The 20,532-nt window shown below is 37.0% G+C and overlaps 1 protein-coding gene across 5 annotated transcripts in view; it reads left to right on the top strand.

Annotated features, from left to right (window-relative positions):
• MYLIP (myosin regulatory light chain interacting protein) overlaps nt 1-16,935 on the top strand; it is a 28,707-nt gene extending 11,772 nt beyond the window's left edge. The window contains exons 2-8 of one of the 5 annotated variants that reach the window (XM_072411663.1): nt 890-1,005; nt 5,444-5,634; nt 11,279-11,464; nt 12,777-12,974; nt 13,513-13,677; nt 14,155-14,575; nt 15,181-16,935. In XM_072411663.1, coding sequence (XP_072267764.1) covers nt 952-1,005; nt 5,444-5,634; nt 11,279-11,464; nt 12,777-12,974; nt 13,513-13,677; nt 14,155-14,575; nt 15,181-15,270 — 1,305 coding nt within the window. In that variant the 5' untranslated portion in view covers nt 890-951 and the 3' untranslated portion in view covers nt 15,271-16,935. Of the gene's footprint in view, nt 1-889; nt 1,006-2,099; nt 2,340-2,962; nt 3,607-5,443; nt 5,635-11,278; nt 11,465-12,776; nt 12,975-13,512; nt 13,678-14,154; nt 14,576-14,854; nt 15,058-15,180 lie in introns of those variants that run through there. The other 4 variants (XM_072411662.1, XM_072411665.1, XM_072411661.1 and 1 more) reach the window with 4 other exon arrangements.
• The last annotated feature ends 3,597 nt before the right edge of the window (nt 16,936-20,532 follow it).

Below are 20,532 nucleotides of genomic sequence, written 5' to 3'. Positions count from 1 at the left end.
TATTGTCCCACTTACATCTCTGACATGGTTAAAAAATACTCCCCCTGCCGCTCCCTCCGCTCCTCCAATGACCTACTAATGACTTCCTCACTCATAACCTCATCACACGCACGGCTACAAGACTTCTCTAGAGCTGCCCCGACTATCTAGAATGGTCTTCCTCGTCCTATTCGGCTTGCTCCTACTTTCTGCTCATTTAAAAGAGCGCTCAAAACCCATTTTTTTCAAACTTGCCTACCCATCTTCTGCTTTTTGAAACCATCACTACTTCCCACCACTACATATCTCCCATCATATTGCGTGTAAATTTCCCCACCTACTAGACAGTAAGCTCTTCGGGGCAGGGTCCTTACCTCCTGTGTCACTGTCTGTATTTGTCTGTCATTTGCAACCCCTCTTTAATGTACAGCTCTGCGTAATATGTTGGCGCTATATAAATCCTGTTTATTATTAATAATAATAATAATAATAATAATAAACAGTAAACAAAAAGCAATTGGGGGGGGCGTCCATGTATCACGGATTTTCGTGTATTGCGGGTGGTTTTGGAACGTAACCCCTGTGATAAAAGGGGGACTACTGTAGTGTACAGTATAAAAAATGTGTATAAAATGCACCGGAATAGGGGCCTAAAAATGGAGCAGTTGTAAGATATGTCAGTAGCCGTGCATTATGTGCATGTTATTGTAGTTTTGCAGCTTTACGTCGGCATAAGTATTTCTAAGTGTATCCTTGACATATCATTTGTTGTTTTTTACTGGGTATGTATTGATATTGTCATATGCAGGGCCACAATATACGTTTTTTTAATTACATAAAGTATTTATAGACTTTTACACACAGACTACACTTTATTATTTTGCTTTTCAATCTCTTTATTGTCTGACAGGAATTGTAACGCCTCACCATTCCAAGAAAACACAAACTTCAGACAGAAACTGAAATAAAACAATGCTACATGAAACTTGGCAGCAGTTTAGTAGAAGTTATGTCAGGGCCGGACAGGTATGTTCTCTGCTTCCCTGAGGTATGAGGAATATGGGGAAACTGGGAAATATGGGGAATATAAGGAATATGAGGAATAGAATGAATATGGGGTATATAAGAAATATGAGGAATATGGGGTATATGTCAGGTGTATGGGGTATAGTAGAAGTTATGTCAGGGCCGGACAAGTATGTTCTCTGCTTACCTGAGGTATGAGGAATATGGGGAATATAAGAAATATAAGGAATATGATGTATATGAGGAATATAAGGAATATGATGTATGTGAAGAATATAAGGAATATGATGCATATGAGGAATATAAGGAATATAATGTATATAAGGAATATGAGGTAGATGAGGAATATAAGGAATATGAGGAATATAAGGAATATGATGTATATAAGGAATATAAGGAATATGATGTATGTGAAGAATATAAGGAATATGATGCATATGAGGAATATAAGAAATATAAGGAATATGAGGTAGATGAGGAATATAAGGAATATGAGGAATATAAGGAATATGAGGTAGATGAGGAATATAAGGAATATTATGTATATGAGGAATAAGAGGAATATAAGGAATATGATGCATATGAGGAATATAAGGAATATGATGTATACAAGGAATATAAGGAATATGAGGTAGATGCGGAATATAAGGAATATGATGTAGATGAGGAATATAAGGAATATGAGGTAGATGAGGAATATAAGGAATATGGTGTATATGAGGAATAGGAGGAATATAAGGAATATGGGGAATATAAGGAATATAAGGAATATGAGGAATATGATGTATATGAATAATATCAGGAATATGAATAATATGAGGAATATAAGGAATATGAGGAAAATGATGTATATGAATAACAATATGAGGACAGCTCGGCACACAGCAGCCAGGCTCAGCTGGAAATCCTGCAGGAAGGGGAGCAGGCTGCTGCTGTCTGCGGGGGGCGGGCTCCAGCGGGACTCACTTTGCAATACCCAGCTGTCAGTCAACCAATGAGCGGTGAGTGGGCGTGTTTGTCGCCGGAGGGAGGGCTTATGTGCTGTGAGAGAAGGGACCAAGTGACTGGCCCCCACCATTCCTCAGTGCTGAGGCTGCTGCTAGAGGCACCTTGTCCTGTGCTCCCCTCTTCATGCTCCAGTCCATAGGGGGCGCTCCCGGCTCCTGTGCCTTCCATTAGCGGAGTGAGTGCCCAGCGGACCGCCGTCTACTTCACCGGAGACCGGGGAGGACTTCCCTGCTGCTACCATGCTGTGCTATGTGACGAGGCCGGATGCGGTGGTCATGGAGGTGGAGGTGGATGCCAAGGCTAATGGAGAGGATTGCCTCAACCAGGTAAAGCAGCTCTCCGGTGGTAGCCAGCTACTCACTCTCCCCCGTGTTCAGTTTTTTATCCCTGTGATAAATGGCAGGAGACTCATCCCCCCTCCTATCCGGCCACTGGACGCAGCTGTTACCCCCAGTCTGTATATCTGCCCCCCCTTGTCTGTACACCTGTATTATACATCCTATGTTTACCTGTCTGACCAGCAGGGGACACCCTCAGGTCCTCAGCTTTCTGATACTTCCAATAAGTTCTCAGAAGTTTATTTACCCCCCCCCCCCCAATTGTTTACATGTGGGGTTATTTCATTCCCTATTGCTGGGGGTCTGTACATGGGGCTGGTAGATCCACCTGTTACTGAACTTTCTGCTTGTCTTGGAATAGTGAACATTTTCCATATATGACTCTGTGCATCCCCAGCCATTATCTCTAGGTCACGCAGGATTCCCCCCCCCCCCTGTGGATATTAGGTGCATTGTTTATCTTCTGCATCTTGGCTTTGTTTTATTTCTTCCCACTTCTGGGGTTTCCAGTCCTAGGGGTGACAACACTTACATGTCAGACTATGCAGGAGCAGCGTTGTCACTGCAGGAAGCTTTCTCCTGCTGCAGCGTATCAGCCAGACTTGTGGCTACATAGCTGGCAATGCCATCAGATACATGTTGGCACTTATGACCTGGAACTATCACACAAGTAGAGAAAGCCCAAACAGCTAGGAACTATTATGTTTAGTGTTTGTTATAGGTACCGTTGCATTGGCCTGTGCTGTGTTTTCCCTAGGCTCATAGTAGCATTTTATTGGTCTTGGTGGACACTACAAGTGTGATAGGTGCCCTAATCATGGCAGGTTCTCTTTAACTATACCCATGGTACAATATTAATGGTGCCTGCCACGAAACACACACCATTTTCCAGGGCCATCTTTCAGCTCATTGTAATCTGTGAGCAAACAGATGACATGAAATGTTTTGTCCTATGCAAATAAGCTTCTTTATGCAATGTTTGTTCTTATATTATTTCCAGAAATGTTCTCAAAACAATAGGAAAAAAAAGGGTATGTTTAAAGCATTTTTTTAGACTTGGACATAGTTGAAAAGTGTGTATCATGTGTAGGGTTTTTTGTTTTCACCAGGATTTGTTCTCTGATGGGAAAAATGTCCTGTTCCAGTAACAACCCAAATTTTTGGATCATCCTTCATTTTAAGCCCTCATCAGGATAAACATAATGGATCTCTATAGTGGAGGCACAGACGGCAGTACAACTTAGAGATCTAACAGGTTTTAGACTCCTCTATGCTTGTTTATGTTTAATGTACATTCACAGTATAAAGTCAACAACTACCTGTAAAAGAAAATCTCTTTAGACTGCTAGGTGTAACATATTGTATTCCTGCAATGAATAAGACCTTTCTACAGAGTTTTATCTCTGGTACTTCGTTACATTAGCAGTGAGTCCTATCTCATTTCCCTGGTTTACACTTCATATGGTTCCTTAGGGTCCATATCTAAAATGGTTTTGCAGATTCATAGGTTAGGTGTAGTTAGGTCTAAATACACAAACTCGAGACTAGAGAATTGTTTCCATGTAGTGATCACATATTCTGGGCAAGCAGATGTTCTGTTTCCTCAGTGATTCGTGTTTTTATCCAAATAAATAAACCCTTTATTACAATCCTCTGCCGACTCCACCTGACACTGAAGGATCTTGATGGGGATCTTGGAGCAGGTTATTGGAGTTCAGCTTTGTTACTACACATTTTCATCATCCATTGTTGCTGTATAAATGATGTGTGTACAGTGCTCATTCATGTTTTGAATGTTCAATGATGTCAATAATGCATCAAAACAAATTCCTAGCCATTTATCTCTTATTAGTTAATTAGAAAGTTGTACAATGTAAGCCTTATTTTATTGTCATGTGCATATAAATTTCAGCAGCAAGCAGATGCCTGAGTGACTGGTGTAATACTGTTTTAGCAGATGTCGTTTTCTTGCTATGCATCTGTTTATCTATCTTTACTAGAGCAGCATTTGGAAGCAGTTTAGACAGACATGTAGTTTGATGCAAAAACATATGATGGTGATATCAATAAGAATGTTTGTTTTAAGTACTGGTTCAGGGGGTATTTATGGATGAAACCCATTTACAGGTCTTGCCACTTGAGCTGGCAGTGCCACCAACCTATATCACCAGTTAGACTGTCATGTCGGGTCGTCTTGATTTGAATCTCTGGGGATTTCCCAAGGGAAGACTTCTTTTGCTTTGGGAAGGGTTAGGTTCTTCACACTTCCAAGAAAGCTTGTCATTTTGTTAGATTCTCCTGCTCAAATGTCAAAGTAATATATAAATCCAATCTGTGATTCAGCCCATCAGTCTTTTCTTTCCCAAAGTACCTTTTTTGGGGAACATGTGGGTGCAATCATCTCCCATGTCTTTAGCTGCTTGTGCATAATAATAGTTTAATCGAGCACCTTTGAGGTATTGTTGTTACTTTTATTTGGCAAATATTTATAGCACTTTTTTAGAAGTTTTGCATAGCCAGTGCAAAAACTGAGACTTATTTAACAGTCATGTTTGCTCAGGGTCACCCAGTCACTGGCCCTATTGACAACGTATACCATTATCCATCTCACATTTTAGTGAGGTTTAGTTAGGCTACCTCCAGTTTGCAAAACAGATGAAATGTCTTTGTGCCTTTCTGTTGTAATGGTTACACAATATGCTCTTTATAGGCAAACAAATACTGTCCGCATTTGAATGACTTATCAACAACATTCCCTTAAACAAGGTTGTTGACCTAGGATAGTCTGGTAATTCATACGAATCTTGTTAACACAGTGCTGCAACAATTTGTTTGAGGGCATATTTGCACATACGTGGAGTGGATTGAATGTGTGCCATCTTGTGTGTTTAAAGACAAATATTATCTGTATTCTCTGCCTTTGCAAGTTTATCCCCCCCTTTTATTTTTGCGTTATACGAATTGGAGACTTGAATTGTGGTTCACCATCTGATAATTTTATATGCATGTAGCAATGAGAACATTTCTTTCACAGTGTCGAGATTTAAAACTAGAAAAGAAAAGTCTTTAAAATATTCTTTCTTGAATTATAGGTGTGCAAACGGCTGGGCATTATTGAAGTGGATTACTTTGGTTTACAGTTCAGTGGTAACAAAGGAGAAAATTTATGGCTGAATTTGCGAAATCGAATATCCCAGCAGATGGATGGCTTGGCTCCTTTCAGAATGAAGTTAAAAGTCAAGTTCTTTGTGGAGCCCCATCTCATTCTTCAGGAGCAGACCAGGTAAATATGAAATGTTTGAGACTGGTGGTTAATCTGTGTAAATTGAGACCGTGTCTGTCATGAAAAATGAAACATTAGGTAACTTTTAAAGTTTATTAAAACCTGTGAGATAAAATACACCACGGTATCCAAACAGTTACAGAGTAATGGATAACCTATTGTATCTTATGGTAGGATCACTCAATTGGTAGCCAGATTCCTGTAGCAAAATAATTCACAATGCATTCTAGTGAACAAAGTAATTGTCAGAAAATGGGTTGCATGTCTTGTTAGAAACTTTTATTTGGGCTGCAAATTATACTAAAACACATTTAGTGTGTTTTAGCTGCCGAAAAGCAGAACATGTTTAGTTTTTAATGTTGACTTTATGCTAAATATAGTGGATCATAAAGTTTGCCCTGTAGTAACCTTCTATAGCAGCCGGTGTTATTATAGGTCATTCACAACCACCAGTACAACAGAGCAGGAAACTCCCTCCCTCTAAAACCGCTGAGCTATTTTCCAGTCCTGTGTTCCAGATAAGTTTGTTTTTTCAGGAAGTAGGTTACATACACCAGCCTAAATTCTGTCCTGGAATGCCCAGCCTGTATGTGAGGGAGAAAGACTGACTGCAACTTTGTTTCATGTGTTTAATGTATATAATACATGTGTGTATTTTGTTCTACTCCTGAATTCGTGGCTGCTGTATATTCATTTGGGATCCTAATACATGATGCAAATATAAGTTTACTAACTCATAATAGTCAAGCAAGATTTCAAGGGATTAAACTAGTCAGGCCATTTATCATTATTTTAATTATTACACTTCAGTTAGTACATTATTAAAAAGCCTTCTGTGTTTGTTTTTTGCTTTAAAGGTAAATGTTACTAGATTGTATGCTCTTCGGGGCAGGGTCCTCTCCTCCTGTATCACTGTCTGTATTAGTCTTTTGTACTAGTCATTTGCAATCCCTATTTAATGTACAGTGCTGTGTAATATGTTGGTGCTATAGAAATCCTGTTTAATAATAATAATCATATTAATAAAATGCCCCAAATTTGAGCAATTCAAATTCAACATTTACATGTTCTACTACCGTGTGTCCCCGAAAATAAGACCTACCCCGAAAGTAAGACCTAGCACTATTTTGTAAACCTGCCCTAATATAAGACCTACCCCGAAAATAAGACCTAGAATCTTTTTTTTCTAGGTTTTTCTCCTTTAAAATTGGGTGCGTCTTATAGGCCGGAGCGTCTTATAGTCCGAAAAATACGGTACTTTAAGGTAAACACTGTGTCAAATATATGGGGTATATAAAATAAGTGTTACAGCTTGATTCCTAATTTCCTCCCTCAGCTGCTCTAAAATCACACTGCGACATAATAAAACCCTAAACAGAAGTTCTAAAAAGAAATGTCTTTGCTTCAGTATTTAAATTCTCCCAAAACTTTGCAAACCCTGGGTCCTAGTTGCCCTGGATTACAAGCACATGGAGTCTGTAAACCTGTCAGAGACCTAGCTGAAGTCTGATTTATCACAAACTTTGTCACTGTACTTTGAAAAATCGTCGTCCACTATACTTTCCCTTTTAAAAAGTCTAGGTAGGGTGGATGAGGTCAAGCCTGTGCTTCATAGTAAAGCTATGTACATCAGATGATTCTCTCCCCAACATGAATGGTTGGGCTTGCCTCAGGTGACATTCTGACATGTATAGCGATCAACCAACCTCATTCATAGATCCATCCTGACAGATCCCTGAAGTCAAGGAGGGGAGCACTCATTTGTTCTTCCCTTCCCTCCTCTCCTTGGAAAGAACTATGCTCTATGTACAGCGCTTGTACATTCCATCTGTCAATCTTGTCACTGGAAACTACCACAATCGATCATTTCCATTGATTGTGTGTACACACGTGCAATAATTGTTGTTGGAAAATGAACAACTAACCACAGATCAACAATTATTTTAAACGATGGTATAGTACACAATTTTGTACATGCTGTAAGGATAAGATTGTTCAAATATAATCCACCAATAATGTAACACACTAGATATGATTGTTTAAACGATGCAGGAAGTGACCTGTACCAGAGAAAGTGTACCGCAGAACCATCCACCATCACTAGATCACAATACACAGAATAGATAGTGAATGATGATTGCTCAAGGACGGTCGTTTGTGTCCAGCACCATTCCTAGTTCATCGGCATCATTTGCCTGTCGTGCATTTTTTTTTTTTGTTAACGATTATCGAACGATCGGTCATTAATTGTTCATTTCCAACGACAATTATTGCACGTTTGTACATAGCCTTGGTTTTTTATTTTCAGTAATTATGAATATTGTAATAGATTACATTTTACAAATGATTAATGGAAGATAAGAATAACAAGTGTGAAAGATCATTTTCATTATATTGCTCAGTTTTGGATTACATTTACTTTGTTTTTTTAAACATTATATTTAGTATGGTGTATATTTTTTCAGATGTTTCTGTTCCCTTTTGCTGCACGGTTCTGTGTGACTTCTCAGCTAAATATTTATCAGTTTGCTACTTGCAAGCGTTTAGAGGAAGTCCTATGACTCCAGAATATGATGACATGGTGTAACTATAGGTCGTTGACTCCGAGTAACCTCCTGTAATAACTCCTTGCTGGAGATGTAGAATATAGATTGCTGTAATAGGACACCCTTCTGGTTGGCCTGTAGTTCTTGTTTCTATGCAGAAACCGCTTCGCCAGCCTCTTCCTCTTTCACAAACCCAAGTTGTATGCTTTAGGAGAGCTAAATGTTTAGAAGTCAAACTGTACCAAGTGAAATATGTATTCAAGAGTTTATTGGATTTATGCAAATCTAGTAATATATTTGTGTCTATGCTGATTCATATTGAATCTGAGCTTCAAGGACAATTACTTTATAGGGGGGGGATTATATTTTTAATAAACTTTTTTCTATTGGAATAAACCATTACTCTCCCGTGTATGTGTACATTGGGGAAAGATTTCAGGTGTCTAATACACCGGTCTTAATGATGTGATTCACTACAACAGACTAATGTCTGGATAACTTGTAATAAATGGCTTTATGTTTGGTTGATGTGTAGCACAAGCTTGGCTGAACTACATGCTTGTGCATGAAAATGTTTTCCTTCTTACCATAAATTATTTTTCATCTAAATCAGCTATATTCATATTTAACTATCTACGGCACTTAAAGCAAATTGTTGTGGTTACTAGCTATAAGAAAAAATGCGGTTTCATGTGATAGGGGACAACTGTAACTTAAAATGCCCAGCATAGTAGGCTTGCATTAAAACACAAGCAAGAAACATCCTGCGTATGTAATATGCATGCACAGGGCAGCCATAATTGTAAGATTACTTGTAGAAGTTTGTTTTAAACCTGCAAAGTGATGCAATTATTTACACTTTGATGATCTTTTTTTTGTATGTAACAATACACTTGAAAGTTTTTTGTTTGTTTTTTTCCTGGAAAACATGCACATTAAACTTGCAAGGTTTGTGATAAATACTTTAATAGACCTGTTTTCTTTTCTTTATCTTTATTGGTTGCCCGGAATTTCTTAGGCAGTTGCTGTGTAATCTGCTGCCAGTCAACAGCTGCTGAGTTCATATTCTGTATGAAGCTGTTGTTCAGTGTTTTGACCTTCCCTCTGTAATGTAGGGGAAAGGTTATTACAGTGCACACAATAATGATTGTAATTGGAGAGCACCAGGAGCTCAGAGACTCTCCTCCCTCTATTGTGGCTGCTGCTCATCTATCCTCCATGGGCAGCATTTCCTTTGTTAGTGTTTTCCATAATTCAAGCCAATTAAAAGTGAAATTCTGGAACATCTGACTAGTCACCTAACTCTCTCAGGTAGTTAAGGCCTCTTATTTTCCTGTACAGATCAGTAAGAGTTCAAACATGTTTCTTCTTGGCACACCACCTATATGTAAATAATTTGAGGCATTATAATGCATAGGGACCTCTTGGGAAAATAGAATTTAGCTTTACTTGTTTACAATAAAATTTCACCCATTTTATAAGGCTGTTCTTGGCATCTTTGTTAATAGTAACCTGTCACAATAAAAACATTTCTTCTAGGTTTAATATTATTAGGTTTCAGGGCTCTTGTCATAATAATTTCTGAACTTTTTAAGTCGCTACATTGAAACGAACTTTTGTATATGAAGTGTTTCAACATGATGTGATGACATTCTATATTAGGAGAGTATGAATAAGCCGATCTTGGGTTTATCTCCTAACTTTGGTAGTTTGATTCTTCCACAAATATTTTACGTTCTATACTAGACTAAGCTGCAGGAGTTGTTTTTATGGTGGTAGTGCAGCGGGAAAGTATTGGGCTAATCTTTATAAATAAAGCTAACAAGATTATCTGTACAATCTTCAGACATGTATAACCTCCTGTTGTACATTTGCTGGTTGTACTTGAAAATCTAGTATCTATGCACCCTTGATTTTCTTTAAAAAAAAAAAAAAAAAGAAAATGCTTTGGTCTATAATTGTTGCCTCAGCCACACATTTATATGCTGATGGAAAGGCAAAAATTCAGCAACTTAGATGAGACATGTGTGAACAGATTTGTATATGTTGATGAATCACCTTATATTATGTGAACAAGTTACTGAGAGACTTATGTCGCACCCACTCAACTGGTAGCATGATCTGTAAAGTTATGCTGCTAAATCTTTTTACACAGAATATTAACATTTCGATATTTTCCATGTAGTGTGATCATCTATAGTTCAGCTCTTTGAGCTCATTCAAGCAATAATGTGTTAAATGAAGACTTTAACAAACAAGGCCTAACTCTTTATTAAAGCTTGTGCTAGCTTGCAGTTGCTTATTTACTCCAGACATGCTGAGGAATTCCTAAATTGCAAGATTACACTGAAGATAGAATGTATTATGCCTCTTTAGTCTGTGAAGTACTCTGGTAGTCGGTATCATAAACACCTCCATCTTTTAGAGGTCACCCATGGTATTCCCAGATTAGTGTAATAGTCTAAGAAGATTGTCATGGGCTTATAAGAATTTTCAACTAGGAGTGGCTAGGTTTTATTGCTGACATTTTATAATTGGCAGAGTCCCATAGAAATTTGAAGAGGAAGCTAAACAATTACTTGTAGAGAGAGATATAAATTATGTTTAATGCTTGAGGCATCTTTTAACTGATGTATGATCATTTGTGTCTTGGCACGAAGCATTAGTTTGTTTCCCTACTATCCTTTTAGTTTTATTTCTACTTACTTTTGTCAAGTCCGATATTTCCACTAGCAGGCTTTGCTGCCATGAGGCATTTTTACATCTTTCTGTGAACCTGGATAACTCAGCCTGTTACTTACCACAAGGGTCTCTAAAATGCATACGTTTCAGTATATTCATTACAGCAAAGGGCTAGTTCAGCTGTTGTGGCAAGTGATTGGAAATTGTTCTTCCTTTAAAAGAACTAAACTGATGGTGTATTATTCGCTGTCTCAAAATAAATCCATGTCTTTGAACATTTTACTTTCCCACATCAAGTGGGGATTTCTATGAAAGTTTTAAACTGTTGGTTGCATATTAAAACAAAAGTGAAAATGTTTACAGAAAAATCATCAGCTTGTTTTATCTTAATGCTTTTTCCCCCCCCTCTCCTTTAGGCACATGTTTTTTTTGCACATAAAAGATGATCTTTTGGCGGGTCGCCTCCAGTGTACTCCAGAGCAGGCGGTGGAACTAAGTGCACTCCTAGCGCAGCTGGAATATGGGGATTATAATCAGAACACTGCCCAGTACTGCTATCAGAATTTGTGCTCAAAGGAGCTAGAAACTGCCGCTTCAGAAAGGTAAGTCTTGTTTTAGGATGTTCCTTATATGTGGTAGATCAAATTTGTCTGATTGTTGATTTGTTATAGTAGGGAAAACAGAAATGGACTAGCTTGTTCCAGGGTAGTGTTACTGCATGCTGTAATTATACTGTGGGCAAGCTATAAAATTTATTTGAATTCATCCTAAAATGTTGGTCTAAAACAGGGGTGTCAAACTCTGGCTTGCAGCGTGCTTTTTTTTTTGGCCCCCAAAGGAATCCGAAATATGAATTGCAGCTTGCCCACCGCTGCATTAAAATAGCGCTGCTACTACAATTCCCGGCATCACTTGCATCTATAGACCAGCGGGCTCTCTGCCTATGTTTGGACGCAGGGAATTGTGGTAACATTGCTATTTCAGCAAGGGAGGGGAAAAGGGAGTTCAAGCCACTCATAACATTAAGCCCTGCATTGGACTGTTTTCTTAACGCAGGGAATTGTAGTAGCGGTGCTATTTAAGTTTCAAGTTTGGCCCACGACTTTGTCTAAGTTTTTAAATTTGGCCCACTGTGTATTTGAGTTTGGTCTAGAAGGTAGTCGGTTTACATTTTAAACCTAGAATGTTTCTGTACTAGTACAAATGACTTCCTCTTGAAGGTTCCTCGTGCAGAGCCTGTTAACTTAGGAAAACCAATTATTCTCTAGCCACTGTAAACATAGGTGTGGTAAGCTGGAGACTACCTGGTACACATAACGTTTATTTTCTAATGTTTTCCATTTTGCCACATGGTTTAAATCTATATTTGGAAGCATATGCATTTGAGCATATGTAAGATACTTTATACAATTATACACTCACAGGCAGCATTATTAAGTACACTTTGCTAGTTAGCCTTTTTTTTTTTTTTCCCGTCCCCTTTAGAACTGACTTGGTTCTTTTGAGGCATAGATTCCGCAAAGTGCTTGGAACTTAGAACCTTGCTCCATGTTGATGTGATGGCATCATGTAGTTGCTACAAATTGGTCAGCTGCACATCCATGATGCAATTCATCTGTTTTACCACATCTTAAAGTCAAATAAGGGTAAAACATTATGATCATTGTTTCTGCAAGTTTAACTTGTAGCTTATGCCTAATACAATCTCTTCTAATCATAATGAGATTTTCCAGCAGTGTGTACATTTAGTAGATCATCCAATAATATTGATATAAGAAAATCCACAAAGCGAGGTTATCCGAGCTTGTAATGTTGTCAACAGACAAACTTAGTACATGTTTTAAATTTATGTTTAAGTAGATTGCATTTATTTGTGCAACATAACTAATGATTTCCCCCCTCTCTCCCAAACAGTATTATTGAGAAGCATAAAGGTTTGGAAGGACTAGGCCAAGGGTCCGGAGAATATCAGGTCCTTCAGATTGTGTCCACACTGGAAAACTATGGGGTAGAATGGCATTCTGCACGAGATGCTGAGGGACAAAAGCTTATCGTAGGAATTGGCCCTGAGGGTGTATCAATCTGCAAAGAAGACTTCAGTTTAATTAACAGGTAGGTATTACATAATTCATTGTAATAAGTCCAATAATGCTTCTTCCTGGCACAATGTAGAGGACAGTTTAACTACAGTACTGTAGATTTGCTCCTATTTTAGTAATTTTAGAAAAAGGTAGTTGCTTGCAATCATATAATCAAATGACTTTATGCTTCTTGTTTAAATATACATGCTTATCAAGATCTACATTAATAACAAATGTGTTAATGCTTAGCGAATGTGAGGGGGAAGAGTTTGGGAAGTGCTTTATGAAGGAGAACTCCGTCAACTGACCTGATAGCCATGACGGGCTGTCTCATTACTGTTAGTCAAGAGTATGCATGAGGCACCACATCATGGCCTGCATCTCATGAAACGTATCTGAGTATTACCACTTTATTACTGCTACCAGTTTGTGGCCTTTCTTGTAAAAACTAAGCTTTTTATGTTGGAACAATACTAAAATAAATTTATTTAGAGCAAATGTGAATGCTGAAAACATGAAATTTGTTTAAAAATTTGTTATACATTTTTTTTTTTTTTTTTATCCCGCAGAATTACGTATCCAGTGATTCAAATGGCAACTCAGTCAGGGAAGAATGTGTATTTGACAATAACAAAGGAGTCTGGGAATAGCTTGGTTCTTCTTTTTAAAGTCATCAGCACAAGGGCAGCTAGTGGTCTCTACAGAGCAATAACGGAAACACATGCATTTTACAGGTATGTATGTGTTGAAAAAAAAGTCTATGAAGCGACTTTGTGATTTAACATTCAATAGCTCAGATCAGTTTGACCATCAAATACCAGGACTACCAACTTATACTGTAAAGTTGGTAAGCGTTCGGTTGTAGAGGGATGTATATGGTAACATCCATCACATGCTGTCTATAATATTCCCATTTGGTCTCTCAAGAGCTGAGACCCTAAACTTATGTTTTATGTTTGACAATCTCCATGTTCCTCAGTGCTAGCTTTCACTTTTAGTTTACATGGACTAATGTACAAATACATTGTTAAACTTTAAAAATACAGTTATTTGTCTGTCACCAAAAGTTTGTAAAGCTTTGATAGGTATACGCCAATGTACGCACACTGGAACCTGCAGTAAGATGGCCCGTTTTGGTAGAATGTGATTAATGTGAACCTATCATAACAATTGAATTTCATTTAACCCTTCATTTTCTCCTTTTATTCAAGATGTGACACAGTTACAAGTGCTGTTATGATGCAGTACAGCAGAGATCTTAAGGGTCACTTGGCATCTCTTTTTCTAAACGACAATATAAATGTTGGGAAAAAGTATGTATTTGACATCAGAAGAACATCAAAGGAAGTCTATGACCATGCAAGAAGAGCCTTATACAATGCTGGTATTATGGATTTGGTGCCAAGGAGTGAGCATAGCGAGCCGAGTTCCCCTCTCAAGATGTCTGAAAGTTCTCTGGACTGTAATAGCTGTGAGAGCTTCAGCTGTCAGCAAACAAAAGCCCTGCAGGAGAAGCTGAGAAAACTGAAAGAGGCCATGCTGTGCATGGTGTGTTGTGAGGAAGAAATCAACTCTGCCTTCTGCCCGTGTGGGCATATGGTTTGCTGCGAGGGATGTGCCAATCAGTTACAGGTAAGAGGTACACTTCCTAATATTTGCCATATAAATGATCTAAACTTTTGCTAGTTTTTTTTTTTTCTTTCTTATTTTTTTCAAATGATCAGTTTACATAATTTCAGGCTTTAAGAAATGTTACTTCTTTTTTTTATTTTCTTGACCAACACGCCTGTACCTACAACACACCCTTACCTTTTCTCTACATTAAATTTATTCAATTAAAGTACTACATTTACTCGCTTGTCCCCCCCCCCCCATTACATCTAACCCAATCTGTGTTTATCCTTTATGAAGAAAGGTATACTTTCCTAAATCCACCACCGCACCATTTCAAGATGTGGAGGGCTGCTGATCCAGAGCCACAGAGTGCCCATAACATCCCTTCCCCAGCATTCCCTTTACAATTACATCTCATCTGTTCTGGATGGACCCAAAGCAAGTGTCCTTTACAAAGGCAATAAAAAGACTTGGACGTATTTATAGCCAATAAAGACAAAGTATGATTTCAAGTACAGACATTAAATTAAAGAATGTGTTGTTTAAAAAGAGTTTGCAATCAAGCACAAGTTGTGTAAAATGCAGTTCATTTAGTAACCAAATACTTTCTATCCTACCAACAGTCATGTCCAGTATGCAGAGCTTCAGTGGATCATGTTCAGCATGTATATTTACCAACACACACAAGCCTATTAAATCTGACTGTCATTTGAGGTGAAGAGACACCTAGGACACTAGGAAAGAGACTTTATGTACATCACCATGGACTTCACTACAAAGTGCTACAACCATTGAATTTGCTAAAACTAAAGATATTGAAGAAAACTGCTTTCTGCAAGAGGATTGATTTTTTTTATTTTTTTTTACGATGTAGATGTGTTCTTCCAGATCATATTGCCTTGTAAATTATTATTTTTCTCTGCCATCCATTATCTGTTTGTTTCAGCTGAAAATAGCACAGAACTGTTCTGATTTTACGCCAAATGTAAAATTTTTATATTGGGGTGGGGGTTATGTATGTTAAATAGTTTTCTTTTTTTTTTTTTTTTTGTTTTTTTTAATATAGGTTTTAAATCTTTTGGGCTATATTTTATTCCATCAATGTTTATTTTCCATAAACTGTTGCGCAGAGAGCTATTTTTGGGGGTAAAATTGTGTCCTCTCTAGAGTTTAAATTACTACAGCCAATACTGGCTGTGACCAAAAACTAGCACACTAAACTTTTTTAGTGTGTTCTTCATGAATACTTGAAGGGCTAGCTTGCAAAATGATGTTTTTTTTTTTTTTTTTTTTTATAAAAATGAGAAAATGGCTAGTCGGCACAATTTTCTTTTCAAAAACCATTGACCATTACCCATATTTGTTATGCTGTTTTTTGATTTCTAATCTGGAAGTGCCAAATTCAGAATAATTTAATTCCCTGAAAATTCTCCATTGCCCAATTGATAGTTCTTTTTATGCCATATTTTTATGTATATTAGGTTTTAAACTTTCAGCAGTTTATTTATTTTCTCAATAACACTCTTTACCAGTATTAGACTCCTATTCATAGAGTAGAAACAATGCTTTTGAGTGTTAGATTTTATTTAGGTACTTTATTTTAGACTACTTTCAATGTAGAGCAAACATTGATTAATTAGGTCAACAAATAGGACATATAGGAATATGGGTGATGGCTTTAAAACTTTTCAGGGTAAACCTTTGCTTAACAAGCCACTTTATTAAAACAATGGGGTCATTCAGTATTTGTTCTACTGCCCATTTTTGAATATGTTAAGACAAAATTCTATACATTAGTGTTCAAAAGTGTGTGGGTTTTTTGTGTGTTCTTAATGCTTTTATGTTCTTCTATTCCGGTATAATATTCATTTTTTTTATCTTGGGCATTATGGTTATCTTGGAGTTTATATATGTGTTTCTGGGGTTTCATCCCTTTTTGTAAGACCAGAAAGTTGGAACAAGCTAAATGCTTGCTGCTGCGAGTGTTGGAAGCAATTCAGCACCAGTTTAGTAAACTCTAGATGGCCATTATGGTGCAATACCCAGCTTAATAGGGGGGAAATAAGCTGGAAAAATACTGTCACTTTATGGAGAGATGTTCTTTATATACCTTTCTTATTGCCTTAATGTAGCAGTAATTTGTTTCTTATGCATTTTGTTTCTTTGCACAGACATTTGTCAAAACTAATTAAAGATTGCTCTACTTTTTATGGCACATTAATGTACAGCCTCAGATTCCAAGAGGTATTTATTTTTTCACTTTGTAAAGAAAAAATGGATTTTGCTTCCACATTCAGCACTGGAATAATTTCCTGTATAGTGTGGTAGACAATATCTTGTCTTTTTATATTTAGTAAAATAAAGATTTCTGATAAAAACATTGTTTGGCTTTCTTCCTATTTTTAAAACTAAAGAACCTGAAAATTGCAGACTGCTTGCTAAGGTTTTGTGTGGGTTGTTTTTCGTCTGCTTTGCTTAGCCATATGATCAGTGGTAACCTAATGTTCTAAAACCTAATCCCAAACCTAAAAGTCTGCAGGGGAAGGGAATTCAATTTCTGCTCGGTTAAGGCTAATAATGCATAATTCTAGTGTAGTGCAGCAATGCAGAGTGTAGACCCAAAACATTCATCGCTTAAAGAAACTGCAACTCTACACATTTTTTGAAAATCCTACTACCGGTAGTAGAATATCCTAGGGAAATGCAGATAAGAGAACATCTGTTTTTTACACCTGTCTGATCTCATACCCTTGTACCAGTCACCTGCTTCTATTGGCTAATACTTCCCATTCCCTGTTTGCTTTTCTCCCGACACTTACTGTATCTGGTACTGTAAAACTGTTTCTCTGTTCATGCCATTTCAGCTATAGCTTCAGGCAATTTCAGCTATACCATAAACACTACACTATAAATATTCCTAAAAACTCTGTTATGGTTCATAGTATAAACTTGTACAAGGGAAGAAATGTAAAAGACAAGCCCAGAGGCTTTTTTTTTCCTCTTCAGGGCTGCTATTTCTGGGAGTCTCTGAACTAGAACATACATGTCTATACCACTTTCTTGAATTTTTTTACATTTATTAGGAGTTTTTAATTAAGGAACTGCCTTTTCATCACTAGTAGATTCTTTTTTTTCCTCTGATGTGTATTAATCTCTAGGGAATACAGTAAAGTAAAACTTGTACTTCATATCATAAAAATGTTTTAAGGTGTTTTTCACCCAACTTGCATGCTTGACCAACACATAAAAAGATGAATTATGTAAACAATCTTCTTGTTGCATTCAAGAAGATTCAGGAGTGGCATGGATAGATTAGTGATATGTCACCACTGCAGCACAGGGTCCTATGTTCAAAACCTGGCCTGGACATTATATGCAAGGTGTTAGCATGTTCAAATTCCCCTGTCACTTCTAAAAGGGCATAAGGTAGGTAAACAGCCCGCAGAAATTGGCCTTGGTACATGTGAAAAATAAGCAGCAAACATGCAGTGTGGACTCGTGAGAATTTATACAGAAAAAAAAAAAAAAACTACAAGTGTTTTAGAACTTTGCTGTGCATTGGCAGCTCACAAATCGCCCATTGTGTAGAATGGTGATTTCATTGTTTAGAAATTGTCTAATCAATCTAAACGGAGTGTATATTTTTTTGTCATCCTAAAAAGACAACTCTTGGAGGATGTTAATTCAACTTTTACACAGATTCTGCTTTTTACTTTGCTGAACCTTCTCCGGCTATAATGACAGCTTACATTTTTTTTGAGCCTGGACTTCACGTATAACCTTTTGGAATTGTAATTCCTTAATTTTTGATAAGGTTTGTAAATACATTGTGTATTTACACGTTTCCTACATGTGTACATAAATTCCCAGATGCTTTTATATGGTTCCCTCTTACCATCCCTACACTGACCCCAAGCCTAATGCATGAGCTGATAGCTGTGTGATGTGCTCAGCACACAAATACATAGAGAATACAATATGTGCATACTGTATACCACCTATAACAAAGTTTCCTTTTTTTAAACTGAAATCAATAGTCAAATCGGTGTAGGCATGGAAGGAATTATATTAACTTATCTTACAGTAAAATTGTACTAAATGTCTGCTAAATTTCTAACAACATGATAAAGCTATGTCCTCTTACATATAGGTCATAATAAACAACATGTTAACATGGACATGGCAAGCTTTTAGGTTACAAAATGAATGATAACCTAGAGAATGTTACAAGCAACACCAGTATAAGGGGGGTTCATCTGTAGGGCATTAGAAGTATGGTAAGAGACAATAAAACTTCCTATCATTGTATTGATCCCATAGCTTATGTCTCCATATTACTAATATCTATTTGTTGTGGCCTAGGGGGCTATAGTAGAAATACATGGGAGTGCTTAAAGTGGACCTTAAACTGAGAGATTATGTAAACTGTTGGTGTTCCTATTTGTAAAGCTTTACTAAAAATATTGTTTATGGTACGGTAATATAAAAGACCTATAAAACACAAGTTTTGTATAAAGATATGTTTTCGTTAAGCCAGAAATTTTCTTATTCAGGATAGTAAGTTCACACCATAGCATTGCAGTAGTGGACATTGTATACATTGATGTGCTGCAGTGCCACTCTTTTCGAAATACACTAAAACACACCAGTGTTATACATTTACATTGCATTACACCGTATTACTAAAATGCAGCAGTTACCATTTTACTGTCACTGTGTTGCATTTATTAGTCCATTTAAAAAACTGCCTGAATGCAACAAATGTTGGAGTGCTTTAAAGTATACATTACCATATGTGTGTTAAATAACCCCCAATGAGGGAGGAACACTGATAAAACTTTAAGTTTAAAAGAAAAAGATAAGGGAAATGGTTTATAAAAACACAGTACACCAGAAAATTAGATGGCTAATGTACCTGTAAATTATTATATTTACTTTTATTGTGTATTATACATCATTAGAACACACGGTTAAACAGTTTAGCTGTTTGTGTAAGAAAACACAGGTGAAATCAGATTTGTATGGGAATAAAGCAGACTAAATAAAAGCAAGGTTTTGAAATCAACAAATGTAACTCATTAACACCTTGGAATTGGATAGAAGCACATATGCAGCTTTTTACAGATACACTGAAATTAATTATGTCTGAGCCTTTGTCTCTGTTATATTATGCTGATTTACAACAAGGCAATGAAGAGAATGTTCATTATAACAAAAGAAAAACACAATATTGTCTTGGTTTAGATTTACTAAACCTCTAAGTGCAAACAGGTGGGCATAATTACCTTCCCTTTTTGGTAAACACCTAGGGGTTAAGAAGTAGCAGGTTATAATGAGGGCAGAACAGGTAGCTGCCTGGGGGCCTCAGACTTCAAGGGAGCGCGATGAGACAAAGAAATGGTCTGTATTTTGTTACTATCAAAAGACAGCAATGAAAGTCTTCTTATTCTTCTCATAAAGATTTTTGCTATTATCATACCATTATAAATAAAATTTATGTGCACAGCTGAACCTGTACGTACAATTTTAGCTGGCAATGTCACTCATGTAAGCTGCAAAGTGTATAGCACTGCATTGAATCCAGTTCAAAAGTTTTTAAATTATTCCAAATCATTCAGACATCCTTACAATAAACTTGTGTCAGTAGGAAAATAGAAAGGTCAATGTACACAGGACCTTATTAAGGATGGAAGCATGGAACTGGTAAAAAAAGGGGTATATTTATAAAGTAGTGAGTAGGACTTTCACAAAACATTCCACAAAAGGGAGATTCATCTTCTGTGAATTTCTGCTGAAGGTCAAATTCACTTCTTTATAAATATACCCCAGAAACTAAAATATGATTACTTACCGGCAATGTTTTAATCTTAGTAATCTAGGTGGAGGTATAAGCAAAGGTTTATTGTACTTAGACCTTTGGAAGACACATATGCATTGTAATTCTCACAATCACAAACATTTATCAGAAACACTGC

The sequence above is a fragment of the Pyxicephalus adspersus genome, chromosome 5, assembly GCF_032062135.1.
Source record: "Pyxicephalus adspersus chromosome 5, UCB_Pads_2.0, whole genome shotgun sequence".
In the NCBI taxonomy this organism is placed as follows: Eukaryota; Metazoa; Chordata; class Amphibia; order Anura; family Pyxicephalidae; genus Pyxicephalus; species Pyxicephalus adspersus.
The sequence above is the reverse complement of the archived record's forward strand: the minus strand, read 5'-3'. Positions and strand labels throughout refer to the sequence as shown.